The sequence below is a fragment of the Sphaeramia orbicularis genome, chromosome 4 (genome assembly GCF_902148855.1).
Source record: "Sphaeramia orbicularis chromosome 4, fSphaOr1.1, whole genome shotgun sequence".
In the NCBI taxonomy this organism is placed as follows: domain Eukaryota; kingdom Metazoa; phylum Chordata; class Actinopteri; order Kurtiformes; family Apogonidae; genus Sphaeramia; species Sphaeramia orbicularis.
The window spans coordinates 55,312,253-55,327,650 of NC_043960.1; the positions used below are offsets into that span (position 1 = coordinate 55,312,253).

Sequence of the window (15,398 nt, forward strand, 5' to 3'; positions counted from 1 at the left end):
CCAGAAATCTAGGTGTAGTGATGGACTCAGACCTAAATTTTGAAAAAACACATCAAGGCAGTCACAAAATCAACCAACTATCACCTTAAGAACATCTCAAGGATAAAAGATCTGATGTCTCAGCAAGGACCTGGAAAACTAGTCCATGCATTCATCTTCAGTTGGCTCAATTATTGTAACAGTGTCTTTACAGGTCGACCTAAAAAATCCATTAGACAACTGCAGCTCATTCAGAACTCTGCTGCTAGAGTCCTCACTAAGACCAGAAAAGTGGACCACATTAGTCCAACTCTGAGGTCCTTCCACTGGCTGCCTGTTCGTCAGAGGATAGACTTTAAAGTTCTGTTGCCGGTCTATAAAGCTCTGAATGGTTTAGGACCTAAATCCATCAGTGACCTCCTGATCCAGTATGAACCTACCAGACCCCTCAGGTCATCTGGATCCGGTCTGTTGTCAGTTCCCAGAGTCAGAACCATACATGGAGAAGCTGTGTTCAGCTTCTATGCTCCACATGTCTGGAACAAACTTCCAGAAAACCTCAGATCAGATGAAACATTTTATTTACATCCAGGTTAAAGACCCACCTGTTCTCAGCTGCATTTGAATAGAGTTTGCATTCTTTTAAGTTTTTATCTGTTTTATCAGTTTTCTGATTTTGTTGTTTTGTTTGTCTGTTTCTCTCATGCCTATATGTTTTATTGCTTCTGCTGTAATATTTTTAATGTTTTATGTAAAGCACTTTGAATTGTCTTGTACATGAAATGTGCTGTAGAAATAAACCTGCCTTGCCTTGTTTTGCTGCGTTTACCTCCATCTGACCAATGATTGGAACTGAATAATGTGAAATTTATCAGACTCCTATGTTTGGAGGGTGGTCCTGTAGAGGGTCATACAGCCCCTCCCCCTTAGCCCCTCCCCTCCGACTCATCAAGAATCAGGACACCCTTACCCCTTCACATGAACACGCAAACTGGAGGGGTAGGGCTAAGGGGGAGGGGCCAAGGGGTGAAATGGGGTTGGGCCTACATGAACTGTTACGGCTGAAGGAGTGAATCTGTTCTAGTCTGTGAACAGACGCTGATGTTCAGTTCTACTGGGATGATGTTCATGTGCAATTATCATCTGTTCTTTGATGTTGCAGGAGTTCAAAGAAAAGCCACAAGAAGAGTCGAAGAGGAAGCGAGTGACCGTCCTGGGCTCCTCCTCCTTCTCCTCCTCCCTCCTCCTCCTTCTCCTCCTCCATCCTTCTTCTCCTCCTTCAGTCAAGTCTTATGAACATCTGAACTGTGTTTTGCGGAGTTTTGAGGCGATGTGGATCCGTGGACCCAGTCCAGGTCCAGGTCTCTGTCTGGGGTTGAACCTCGTCATGTGGTGAAAAGCCTCATTCCTTCAGGTAACCTTTGACCTTTGGGATCCAAATACGTAAAAAACCTAAATGTGTGTGAGTTTCCACTGACATGATTTGTATAAATAAACCCTGGTTCATTTGACTTTGTTTAATCCAGTTAGTGACTAAAGGAAGACTGACCAGGATCAGACGTCAGCAAAAACCAGGAACAATCATGGATTTGAGTTTTTAGGAATGTAAAAGCCACAGTTTCAAGGACACAGAATCACGTTAATATGTATGGGGTTAGGTTGGTGTCCAAATATTCATATGTATAAGACAGATCTGTGTTCATACTAGTCTGTAGTTGAACATAAATAAATGTGTGTAAACTGTTGAATGAGTTCAGTCGCACATTAAATGTATTATGTGTATTTGATCAGAATATGAATGAATAAGTTTAGACCAGAATTACAAACAGGAAATCCAACTGTACGATTGTTCTTTCTCCATCACGAATATGAATTCACCAACCTGACTCTACTGTCCAAAATCCATCACCTCTGATCAAAGACCAGTTGAAAAATTGGATGAATGAATTTTGAAAGTAGAGTTTCAAAATGAAAAAAGAAGAAATGGGAGTGAGCCAAAAACATGTGAGTATGACATTTATTGAAACCAACAGTTGAACTGAACTAGTGCATTCATCCACAGTTTCAGAGCCCAGCCTTTAACAGATCAAATGTGTGCATAAATGTGGATTCAGAGTCCTTTAGTGTCAGCTGTTCCACTGTTAGGACCTCCTGATGGAAAAGGATCCAAAGCTTTGTCGATTTGAACATGGTCAGATTGTTGAGCTGCAGAAACTATGCCTTTGGGAACGCACCATCACTGCTGAGTGAGGAGTGTTGATGCTGCTCTCAGAACAGTTCTGTCCAATCCTTTTCCACTAGGCAGTTCAGTTCAGAACCAGGGGCTAACAGACCTTTAAAACCAGAAGTAAATGATGAAGACGATGGGCCTGAGTTCCTTATTTGTTCTATTTAACATGAAGATCTGTTTTCCAGCTCAATGAAAAAGGTCAAATATGTGAGGACGTTCCATTAAAGGCCTTGGACCATGACACCAGTCCAACGTAGGGGTGGGCCATAGGGGCAAAAACACAAACAATCTCGATTATTTTTAAAAATTTCCCGATAACGATAATCTGACGATATCCTTTAAATGTGACTTTCTTTTTTTTTTTTTTTTTTTTAACTAAAAATGCTGTAAAACTCTACTTTCTTACCAGGACATCTATGGACAGACACAGCGTTTCAGAACAACAGCTCTTGTTTGCTTTTAAAGTGCTTCATACATCTCATGCAAAACATTGGGGAGGGGGGGGGGGGTTATATGTGTGGGGGTGCGGTCCATAACTAATGTAACTAATGCTGGCGTGAAACAACTGAAACATACATTCTTTCTACATCCAACTCCTGGTTCTGTTCCGCTCTTATTCAGCAGATCTTACGCCAAAAGTTCACACCTTCTAACCTGTATCCACTGGACCCCCTCCACTGCTCTATAGCCCCCCACAAATGCTCAGGCCCATGAATTTGTCTCATTTACAACCCTTAAAATTGGAAAACTACACATCGTCAAATCAACATTTACGATATTATCATAGGCGATATATATCACCCACCTCTAGTCCAACAGCTTCAGGAAACATGGTCACTGATACCCAGCTGAGGGGGGTTGACTGGACTCCTCCAGGTTCTCCAGAAACACTCCGATCTCTCCACACATTCTGTTCCGGCCTCTCCTTCTAGTGTTCTCTAAGATTCTGATGCTGTTTGTTCTATGAAAGGACTCATGTGGTATCTCTGCAGCCTTCATGTGATACCTCAGGGATTTGTTGTAGTGTTGACGATCAAAATGCAGATAATTTGCATATCGGCTGTAAAGCATCTGTCTGTCTGCAGGTTCCAGGTCACGCTGTAGAAGGTTCTTGTAGATCTCCTCAGCTTCAGGCAGACTGTGATTGGACTTGGCATAAACGTAGGCGAGGTCCAGTTCTTTCACCAGACAAGAATCAGGGTAGAGATGGATGACTTCTTTCAGCAGACTGACTGCTCTGTCGATAGTACTTTGATTTACGGCACCATCCCTGTGAGACGCTATCTTCCATTTGTAACAGAGCGCTGCACATCTTTTCAGGTAACGATTATCAGGATGTTGTAGCAGAGCCTCTTCTGCCAAATCCATGGCTTCATCATCAGACATAATTCTTCTGTAAAGTCTCAGAATGGCCTTCATCCCGTTGTAGCTGCTGACAGGATTCACCAGTATCTTTGCTGCCAGCTTGCGAGCCTCATCCTTCACGTCTTCTTCTTTGTCCGCACGTCGACTGAGATACCGAACAGCGAGGTACAGGTTCTCAGGGTCTTGTTCTTTGGCCATCTTCATTTTGTCCAGGATCTCATCATCCAGTGCTGTATCACTGTGTTTGTGAGCGCTCACTAAAGCTAACACCTGGCTGGTGCACCACTCCACCCTGTCCGGCTGTATCTTGATGGCCTTCCCAAACAATTCTACAGCCAGAAGCTTCCTGATTTTATTAGACTTCATCAGGGTCCAGGCTTTTTCAGCACTGACCTCTGGGTGGAGTTGGTCCTGCGATGGAGATGGATGTTTAGTCCTGAGGGCATCAACTTTGGACAGGTAAGACTCACTTTGTGCTTGGTCTCCCAGGTGATGGTACAGCCAGGCCAGGTTCCCATAGTTCACCACCAACCACGGCCCCTCATCAGAGTCGCTGGTTCTGATCTGATGAAAGGTCTCAGCAGCTCTGGTGAAGAACTGCAGGGCCTCTTGGACCAGGCCCAGCTGGTGGTGGATGTAGCCCTGAAGGTTGTAAATGTGGCCCAGCCACATGTTTCCCTCCTCGGTACCGATGTCCATCAGCTGGTCTCTGAGCCTGAAGAGCTTGGATCTGTTGGGATCCAGATCCCAGGTGAAGTGACACTCCAGGACTTCCAGTCTGGACTCCATTGGCGACAACCCTATCTCTTCGCACACTGTGTTCCAGCTTCCCCTTTTAAATTGCTCCAAATCTTTGATACTGTTCTGTCTGTAAAAGGACTCATGTGATATTTCTGCTGCCTTCTTTTGATATTCTCTAGCTCTGTGACTGTCCTGTCGATCACACTTCAAATATTTTCCATACTGGTTGTACAGCAACTGTCTGTCTGCAGGTTCCAGGTCACGTTGTAGAAGATTCTTGTAGATCTCCTCAGCTTTAGGCAGACTGTGATTGGATTTGGCATAAATATTGGCGAGGTCCAGTTCTTTCAGCAGACAAGAATCAGGGTAAAGATGGATGACTTCTTTCAGCAGACTGACTGCTCTGTCTAGCATGGTTTCATTTACGGTACTATCCCTGTAAAACACGATCTTCCATTTATAACAGAGCGCTGCACATCTTTTCAGGTAACGATTATCAGGATGTTGTAGCAGAGCCTCTTCTGCCAAATCCATGGCTTCATCAACAGACACACTTCTTCTGTAAAGTCTCAGAATGGCCTTCATCCCGTTGTAGCTGCCGACAGGATTCACCAGTATCTTTGCTGCCAGCTCACGAGCCTCATCCTTCATGTCTTCCCCTTTCTTTGCACACTGCTCCAGACACTGAACAGCGAGGTACAGGTTCTCAGGATCTCGTTCTTTGGCCATCTTCATTTTGTCCAGGATCTCATCATCCAGTGCTGTATCACTGTGTTTGTGAGCACTCACTAAAGCTAACACCTGGCTGGTGCACCACTCCACCCTGTCCGGCTGTATCTTGATGGCCTCCTGAAACAAATCTACAGCCAGAAGCTTCTTGTCTTTACTGAACTTCATCAGGGTCCAGGCTTTTTCAGCACCGACCTCCGGGTGGAGCTGGTCCTGCGATGGAGATGGATGCTTAGTCTTGAGGGCATCAACTTTGGACAGGTAAGACTCACTTTGTGCTTGGTCTCCCAGGTGATGGTACAGCCAGGCCAGGTTCCCATAGTTCACCACCAACCAGGGCCCCTCATCAGAGTTGCTGGTTCTGATCTGATGAAAGGTCTCTGCAGCTCTGGTGAAGAACTGCAGGGCCTCTTGGACCAGGCCCAGCTGGTGGTGGATGTAGCCCTGAAGGTTGTAAATGTGGCCCAGCCACATGTTTCCCTCCTCGGTACCGATATCCATCAGCTTGTCTCTGAGACGTAAGAAGTTGGCTCTGCTAGGATCCAGATCCCAGGTGAAGTGACACTCCAGGACCTCCAGTCTGGACTCCACTGATGAAGGAGCAGCACTGATGGACGACAAAAACAACACAATAAAACATAACTGTTAAATACAGGGGCTTCAACTCTTAGTAGTTATTTGAAGTTCAACTGGACTGGGTTTGTTCTTGAAAATGTTTCATCTCATCCAGGAGACTCCATCAGTTCAATTTGCTGGTGGTGGAGCTAATACCAACTTCTGATCCATCTTTAGAGAAGCCACCGCTTTACAGTCAGACCAACGCCACGTTTCCACTACCTGGTACCGGCTCAACTCGACTCGGCCTTTTTGCGTTTCCATTACGTTAAAGCACCTGAAACCTGGTACCCAGTACTAGTTTTTTGGTATCACCTCCGCCGAGGTTCCAGGACTGGGGACCAGATACTCAAAGGTGACATGTAAACACTGCAGACCACTGATTAGTCAGAGCTGTCTCTGTGACTGTTTTACAAAAAACAGTTACAGAAGGTGACAGTAAATATGTCGGTATGTTAATCCACATGATGAGAGTCTATAAAATCTACACCATGGTCTGTAGAGAAGATTCAGTCTTTGGTGGCCAACGTAAAAATTCAGCATGAGCTTGACGAGACAATATGCAACAAGTGAGTTTATCAGTAACTCTCTGAGCAGATACACGGAAGTAACGTGCCGTATCACTATGACGACCAGGTACTGTAAAGTCAGTAGTATCCTGTAATGGAAATGGTCTCCAGGAATAGGGCCTGGTACCCGAGTTGAGTTGAGCTTTCACGTGGTGGAAAGGCGGTACAACAGACCCAGGGGCTGAATCCATCCGACTACATGGACTATGGTGGCTCCACTAAACCACCTCCATCCAGCCTCACCACTGAACAAACAAGAGCTTTGATAATAACAATGGGTTGGATTTCTGAAGTGCTTTTCAAGGCACCTAAAGCACTTTATGGGACATAAACAATACTGCAGTAAACAAAAGTATAAAGATAATCAACGGATGTCAAAGGGATTGCAGAATGTTTGTAAAAAGAAAAACACATTATATAGAGAATTCATAAAACATAGAACTAAAGAAGCAGAAAACAAATGCAAGAAGTATAAAAATAAGTTAAGTAATATCATGAGGAATTGTGAAAAGGATTATTATCTTAAATTATTAGACAATAATAAACATAACATAAAGGGCATATGGAATATATTAAACAGTATGATTAGAAATAAATCCAGACATATTGATTATCCACAGTATTTTATAGAAAATGATAAGATTATAAAGAACATGGTTGACATAGTAAACAAATTTAATGAATTTTTTGTAAATATTGGACCGAATTTAACAAAGGAAATTCAATACGGATTCAGAAGCAACCAATCTACATCACAAGCTTTCGTTGAATTAACTGAGGAAACCACTAATTCCACAGATAAAAAGAAACGTGCTGTTGGGGTATTCATCGATCTACAAAAAAAAAGCATTTTACACATGTTAAATCATGAAATATTAATCAATAAACTGGAACAATATGAAATTAGAGGACTGGCACTAGAGTGGGTGAAAAGTTATTTAAGAAACAGAAAGCAGTTGGTCAAAATGGGAAACAACCAGTCAAGATGTTTGGACATCGTGTGTGGGGTTCCTCAGGGGTCAGTGTTGGGTCCGAAACTGTTTATCATTTTTATCAATGACATATGTAAGACATCACAAATACTCAAATTCATTTTATTTGCTGATGACACAAACATAATCGGTTCAAGTGACAATTTACAGCAACTTCTGGACACTATCACTTCAGAATTCATCAAAATCAAAAACTGGTTTGAGAAAAAACAAGCTGTCACTAAATCTGAGTAAGACAAAAATGATGGTATTTGGTAACAGAAAAATAAATCATCAAGTACAGGTACAGATAGAGGGTGTTGATTTGGAAAGAGTACACGAAACCAAATTCCTTGGGGTGATAATAAACGACATGATTTGCTGGAAGTCTCACATTAAATACATCTGCACTAAAATATCTAGAAGCATCTCTGTAACGGCCAAAGCAAGACACTTTTTAGACAACAAATCACTCCACACACTGTTTTGTCCCTGGTTTTACCCTATCTAAGTTACTGCACAGAGGTGTGGGGCAGTACATAGAAAAGTGCACTAGATCCATGATTCATTCTGCAAAAAAGAGCTATCAGAATAACTCACAATGTAGGGTATCGTGAACACACCAATCTACTATTTGTAAAGTCTAAAATAATTCAATTTAATGATATGGTTAAATTCCAAACAGCACAATTTCTGTACAAAGCCAAAAATAATCTATTACCAAACCATTTACAGAAAATGTTTCAGGAAAGAGAGGGAGGGTTTAAATGAAGGGAAATGACAAATTTTAAGATACAAAGAGGTCGAACCACGAAGAAAAGATTCTGTTTATCAAATAATGGTGTAAGACTATGGAACAGACTGAGTGTGGAGCTAAAACAATGTCCAAACATCAAACAGTTTAAAAACAGACAAATGATTTTTACAAAATACAGAGAGGAAAGAGCATGGGGGGGGGGGGGGGGGGGGCTTTGCCACAAATGTGCTGATAATATCCAGTTTATATATGGATATATGAATATATTACTACTATATAGGACAATACAGAATATTTTATGTATTTATATTATATATGTATATGTGTTTTTGTTAGTTTTTTTTGTTTGTTTGTTTTGTTTTTGTTCTTTTTAGTTTTTATTAATATCTGGTAGGAAAAGTTATAAATGGGTATTATCACATTAGTGTATATAGGAAAATGTGTGATATTGTTACACTATTATTGTTGTTGTTATTATTATTATATTAGTAGTAGTAGTAGTATTACTAGTAGTAGTAGTAATATTCATATAAAATAATAATTGCTATATAGGGATTATAAGGAATAGAAATTGGGGGTAGGAGTACATGAGTTTTACTTCTTCCTACTCCTTTTCGAGCATGTATAATATCATTTCATTTGTTTTATTATTATTACTATTATTATCACTATCACTATTATTATTATTATTATTATTATTATTATTATTATTATTATTATTATTTTATTTTTTATTTACTATTACTGTTATTATTCATTTATTTATATTGTTGTTTGTTTACTTATCAATCATTTATGTACCAGAACTTATATTTTGTTGGTTGATTTTTGTTTTGATTTCACTGTCTACATGCTCAAAATAAAGATTTCATTCATTCATTCATTCATTCATTCATTCATTCATTGATATATAAATAATTCCATATATGAAGAACACATTCAACACAGTGGAACTCTAAACGTATAAAGTCACTGTTTATATTTTAACATATTAACACGTGGAATGACTATACATGACTGTTTATATGCCATATATTTATAATACATGTACACTGGGTTTGGTATAAACATGCATCTTCATCTGTTCAGAGGATGAAGATAATGATGATGATGATGATGACAGGACTGATAGAGAGCAGAGATAATATGTAAATAAAGGTATAAGACAAACTGATCAGTAACTGTCAACCAGGTGTTCAACACAGTCTGGACACTGACCATATTGAGAATATTATTCATATTAATACCAAGTGCGAGGAGCTTGCAGTGTTCTTCAAGGACAAAATAAGTTCAATCAGACCCAGCATTAATTCCACCACATTAACAGATGCTGTCTGCAGTCCCTGTACTGTGACCATGGGAAAATTCACCTGCATAACATCAGCAGAACTCTACCGAACTGTCAGGGAATGTAACTCCTCAGCCTCATGTATTGATCCAATTCCCACTGCATTCTTTAAGAGAATATTTGACAGCGTCTCAGATCATTTACTCCAAATCATAAACAAATCTCTTCATACTGGTATCTTTCCAGATGCCTTCAAAACAGCTGTTATCAAACCCTTACTAAAGAAACCTAACCTTGACAGTAATGCTATGACCAGTTTTCATCCTATATCTAATCTCCCGTTCATAGGCAAAGTACTGGAAAAGATAGTCTCTGTTCAAATACATCACTATCTCAAAGAGAATAACATCTAAGAGGAATTCCAATCAGGCTTCAGGGCTGGTCATAGCACTGAGGCCAAAATAATCAGTGACCTCAGGCTCAACTCTGATGCCAACAAGGTCTCAATCCTGGTCCTCCTTGACCTAAGTGCTGTATTTGATACAATTGATCATGACATCCTGATTAATCGGCTAGAAAAGCTCGTAGGTTTCTCTGACAGTGTACTACAGTGGTTCAAAACGTATATTAAGGGAAGACAGTACTACGTCAGGCTTGGAGATCACGTGTCAAACACACATGATACATGCTATGGGGTTCCACAAGGGAGCTGCCTGGGTCCACTACTATTCTCCTTATATATGCTACCACTTGGAGATATCATCAGAAAACATAATGTTAGCTTCCATAGCTACGCGGACGACACACAAATATACATCTCTGCAGAACCCAATGACGTGACAGCCATCCATTCCATTTCAAACTGCCTCACAGCAATGAATCAGTGGATGTGTAGGAACTTTCTGAAACTGAATGAGGAAAAAACTGAAATCCTGCTTGTTGGCCCAAAAGCAAAAAGGGAAATGCTGATGAGTAGGATGGGCAAATTCACTTCCTGGATCAAACCAGAAGTGACAAGTCTGGGAGTCATTATAGACTCAGACTTAAACTTTAAGTCCCACATAAAGAAAGTCACTAAAACGTCATTCTTCCACCTCAGAAACATAGCCAAAGTAATGCCGGTTATAAATCGAAAGGATGCTGAAAAACTGGTCCATGCTTTTATCTCCAGCAGACTGGACTACTGTAATGCACTCCTTACAGGTCTCCCAAAAAGCAGCACAGACAGACTTCAGCTAATTCAGAACTCTGCAGCTAGGTTATTAACCAAAACCAAGAAGAGAGAGCACATTACTCCAGTGTTGGTTTCCCTTCACTGGCTACCGGTAACCTACAGAACTGATTTTAAGATACTACTCCTCACGTATAAAGCTCTAAATGGAACCGGACCAAGTTACATTGCAAACTCACTGATCAGTTATGTACAAACTAGAACACTGAGGTCATCAAACGCAGGTTTACGAGCAACTCCCAGAAATATTACAAAGAAAATGGGGGACGCAGCCTTTACTAACTATGCACCAAAGTTATGGAATACAATTCCAAAAGACATTAGAGAAGCCAGTTCACTGAATATAGTTAAAACCAAATTAAAAACATTTTTATTCTCATTAGCCTTTGAAAGGAGATAAAAATGGGGTCACAATTCAGGAACCAGGAATGTGCGGTTTTTCATTTTTATTTTATTTTATTGTATTTCTGTTTTTATTTTTTATTTTACTGTATTTCAAATTTCATCTTATTTCTTGCACTTCAAAAATTCTATGTATAATCAAATATTTTAATGTGCGCTGCTTTTATTTTTATTTTATTGTATTTCTCTCACATTTCATCTTATTTCTTGCACTTCGAAATCAAATATTTTAATGTGCGCTCAAATATTTTAATGTGCGCTGTTTTTATATTTATTTTTATTTTATTGTATTTCTAATCAAATCTAAATGTATTTTAATATTGTATTTTTTTCAATCAATGTGAAGCACTTTGGGCTACAATTTCTGTATGAAAGGTGCTATACAAATAAAGTGTATTATTATTATTATTATTATTATTATTATTATAATAATAATAATAATAATAATAATAATAATAATAATGATAATATTGATAATAAAAACCATATCGATATTAATAATCACATTGATTATTAATAATCTTATTGATTATTAAACAGAACTCACCTCATGTTGGACCTTGGTCTGTAGAAGTCTGTTTCAGCTCATGTATCTGCTTCTGCTTCAGGACTCATCCATTCAGCGTCTGGAAGAGTTCAAACACAAACCATCATCTGTGAACTTCAACCCAGTGGATCAACCTTTTTTACAACATGACAGAACCAACAGTACTGACAGTACTGACGGAACCAAGAGACCCAACAGTACTGACAGAACCGAGAGAACCGACAAACGAGAGAACTGACATCTACTCTGACACCCACTGTATATAAATATGTATCGGCCTATATATAACTATCACCTATATAAAAGTAGAACTGTCATATATATACATGTAGAACTATCACATTTATAAATATAGAAGTCTCACATATACATATATATACACGTAGAACTATCATATATATATATATATATATATATATATATAGAGAGAGAGAGAGAGAGAGAGAGAGAGAACTATCATATGTACATGTAGAATTATCATAAATATAGAACTATCATATATAGAAACATACAACTATTCTAAGTCCATGTAGAACTCTTCTATGGAACTCTTACCTTTAACAGATCAGGTCGGTGCCGGTGACAGAAGGTGCGGAGCGGCACAAGATCCACGTCATCATGAACCCACACAGAACAACAGAACCAACAGAACCAACAGAACCAACAGAACCATAAGATAAAAGAAGGACAAACTGAAGGAATCACGAACCGACAGACGACATGAATCCGGTTCGTTCAGTCACAGACAGAGTTTAGTTTAGTTTCATTTCAGTCGAAACTGAACCTGAGGCTCCGGTCACATGTTTCCGGTAGAAAAGCCGCAGGTTTGTCTGGGATGGTTTCTATGGTGACAACACGGACACGCCCACCGGCAACGACGGTCACGCCCACTGACAATGACGGTTTCTGAAAACTCCAGTGATTTTATGTTTATAAACAGACCTGGGACTGACCCCCATGAGACCAGACCAGATGAGACCAACATTAGACTACACCAGATAAGACCAACATTAGACCAGACCACAAAACCAGACCAGATCACACCCCCATGAGACCAGACCAGATCAGACCCCCATTAGACCAGACCAGATCACAAAACCAGACCAGATCAGACCCCCAATAGACCAGACCAGATCAGACCACCATTAGACCAGATCAGATCAGACCAGATCACAAAACCAGACCAGATCAGACCCCCAATAGACCAGACCAGATCAGACCACCATTAGACCAGACCAGATGAGACAAACATTAGACCAGAGCAGATCAGACCCCCATTAGACTAGACCACAAAACCAGAGCAAATCAGACCCCCATTAGACCAGACCCCCATGAGACCAGACCAGATCAGACCACTGTTAGACCAGACCAGATCAGACCCCAGTTAGATCAGACCACCATGAGACCAGACCACAAAACCAGATCATATCAGACCCCCATGAGACCAGAGCAGATCAGACCCCCATTAGACCAGACCGGATCCAACCACCATGAGACCAGACCAGATCAGACCACCATGAGACCAGACCACAAAACCAGACAAGATCAGACCCCCATTAGACCAGACCCCCATGAGACCAGAGCAGATCAGACCCCCATTAGACCAAAGCAGATCAGACCCACATTAGACCAGACCCCCATGAGACCTGAGCAGATCAGACCCCAATTAGACCAGACCATATCAGACCACCATGAGACCAGACCACAAAACCAGACCAGATCAGACCCCCATTAGACCAGATCAGACCCCCATTAGACCAGACCAGATCAGGACCCCATTAGACCAGACCAGATCAGATCCCCATGAGCCCAGATCAGACCACTAGACTTCCTCTGCCTGGGTTCTCCTGTGGTTGGTTAAATACAGACACATTAAATCTCCCTTCAGATCAGTCTCCGTGGCCCCGCCCCCTGGTCTTGTATTTTGGCATTGATCCGTGGCCCCGCCCCCTGGTCTTGGCGTGGTTCTGGTCCAGAGGACGTCCTCAGAGGCGTCTCCGTCCTCATTCATTCACTGTGAATATGGGACTGAACACAGTCGTGTCTGGGCTCCTGTTGTGTCTGTGTGTGGTCGTGTCTCCTGGGAGCCGTCTGATTGGCTGAGATGTTTATCAGGGTTTAGCACCACGCCCACTCATCAGTCACCAGCCACGCCCCCTTGACCCTTCAACCTGATAAACCTGGAATGAGCCTCATCTGTGATCCTGTCAGACCACAGAGGCTGAACCAGGGGCCTGGACCTGGACCTGGACCTGGACCTGGACCTGGACCTGGACCTGGACCTGGACCTGGACCTGGACCTGGACCTGGACAGTTTTATACTGAAGCATCATGGGATACAATCAGACTGACATGGAGGTTTAAACAGAAACAGACACAATGTTGAAAAAAGATAATAAAACGGTTGAACAAAAACAAGGACAGAAAAATAAGAGTTATGAATGTATTTGTTAATAAGATAAGATAAGATAAGATTTTTTGTTAGTTTTTTGTCAATAGTTTTCTTCTTTATAGTTTTTTGTTAATAGTTTTTTAACAGTTTTTTGTTAATAGTTTTTTTAGTTAATAGTTTTTTGTTAAGTTTTTTCTTTAGTTTTTTGTTAACAGTTTTTTGTTAAATGTTTCTTTCATTATAGTTTTTTTCTTTAGTTTTTTGCTAATAGTTTTTGTTACTAGTTTTTTTCTTTATAGTTTTTTGTTAATAGTTTTTTCTTCATAGTTTTTTGTTAATAGTTTTTTTCTTTATAGTTTTTTGTTAATAGTTTTATTCTTTATGGTTTCTTGTTCATAGTTTTTTTTTCTTTACAGTTTTTTTTGTTAATAGTTCTTTACTTTATAGTTTTTTTTTGTTTATAGTTTTTTTAAAATTGTCTTTTGTTTGTAGTTTTTTGTCAATTGTTTTTTTTATAGTTTTTTTGTTAATAGTTTATAAATGTAAACCATTTTATCATTTCATTTATTTATTTTCTGCACTAAAACACTGACAGTAGTTTGTATTTTTCATTTTTTCTTGGTTATTGTGTTTGTGTTTGACATGAGTTGAACGTCCCTGTTCTGAATGTTGGACGTTGTCTTTACATGTGGACGAGGACGAGCGTTACATCCACTGTTTTTTTTTTTTTTTTATAAACCAGTTGAATCGTTTTAGTTCTTTCAAAAGTCTGTCAATGATTCAAACCAGGATCTGAGTCTGTGAAAGGAACGGCAAAAATACTAAACATTGAATGAAAGCCTTTAATTGTTTTATGACATACACATCAGTTTATAAAACAGACATTTTACAACAAACATGAGCGGATAAAACTCAGCAAATGTCCCTTTAATGTTAAAGGAACCCCATCTGGGTACAGGTTCTCCTGCTTTTACAGCAGAACAGCAGAAAAGAACACTTTAAAGTCCAACAGAACCCATAGAACACATGAGGTTCTAGTGGAAGATTCATTAATAATGACACAGATCTGTGTGAATATCACATCTACTCATCTGTCCGATTGAAGAACCACGACAGAAAATAATCCAAAAAGACGATTCAGGAGAAAACCAACACACGCTGTTGATCTGGATTCACACAAACAAACAAAGTAAAAAAAAAATAAAAATCAGCTGAATACGAACCAAGTTTCACACACGGGACATTAGTCTCTTTTCCATTTTCCCTCTTATTCTGTGAATTTAACCAGTTCATATAAATTTGTTCAATGGAAAAACAACAATTTCACCAAAGTTCTCATTTTTCGATGAAAAGTTTTTACACTTGCAAGAGATGTTTTTTTGTAGTTAAATTGGTATATAACCCAAAACTGTAATGGAAAGACCTTTGAGTCCAACTACAGCAGGGGTCTTAAACATGGGGCCCGGGGGCCAAATGTGGCCCACCAAAGGTTCCAATGTGGCCCCTGGGATGAATTTACAAAGTGCAAAAATTCCACAGTTAAGGCTGCGGAACTCATTTTAGTTCAGGTTCCACATACAGA

At 40.0% G+C, this 15,398-nt stretch overlaps 1 protein-coding gene and 1 long non-coding RNA gene across 4 annotated transcripts in view; one reads left to right on the forward strand and one right to left on the reverse strand.

Annotated features, from left to right (window-relative positions):
* Positions 1-1,490, forward strand: part of LOC115418067 (uncharacterized) — an 11,748-nt gene extending 10,258 nt beyond the window's left edge. Inside the window, exon 2 of the long non-coding RNA XR_003935241.1 lies at positions 1,335-1,490. This is a non-coding gene — a long non-coding RNA (uncharacterized LOC115418067). The remainder of the gene's footprint in view (positions 1-1,334) is intronic.
* A 500-nt stretch (positions 1,491-1,990) lies between these two features.
* LOC115418060 (interferon-induced protein with tetratricopeptide repeats 2-like) lies at positions 1,991-12,172 on the reverse strand. Of its 3 annotated transcripts, XM_030132381.1 has the most exons (4): positions 11,980-12,172; positions 11,425-11,503; positions 3,015-5,651; positions 1,991-2,312 (listed from the first exon to the last, which is right to left on the reverse strand). In XM_030132381.1, the coding sequence occupies exons 2-3, from the start codon at positions 11,427-11,429 to the stop codon at positions 3,044-3,046; spliced, it is 2,613 nt and encodes an 870-aa protein (XP_029988241.1). In that variant the 5' UTR covers positions 11,430-11,503; positions 11,980-12,172; the 3' UTR covers positions 1,991-2,312; positions 3,015-3,043. The 3 variants fall into 3 exon arrangements, with proteins under 3 accessions (XP_029988241.1, XP_029988239.1, XP_029988240.1); XM_030132379.1 differs by lacking the exon at positions 1,991-2,312 and having other exon boundaries at positions 2,516-5,651; XM_030132380.1 differs by lacking the exons at positions 1,991-2,312; positions 11,425-11,503 and having other exon boundaries at positions 2,516-5,651; positions 12,037-12,041.
* Between the last annotated feature and the right edge of the window lie 3,226 nt (positions 12,173-15,398).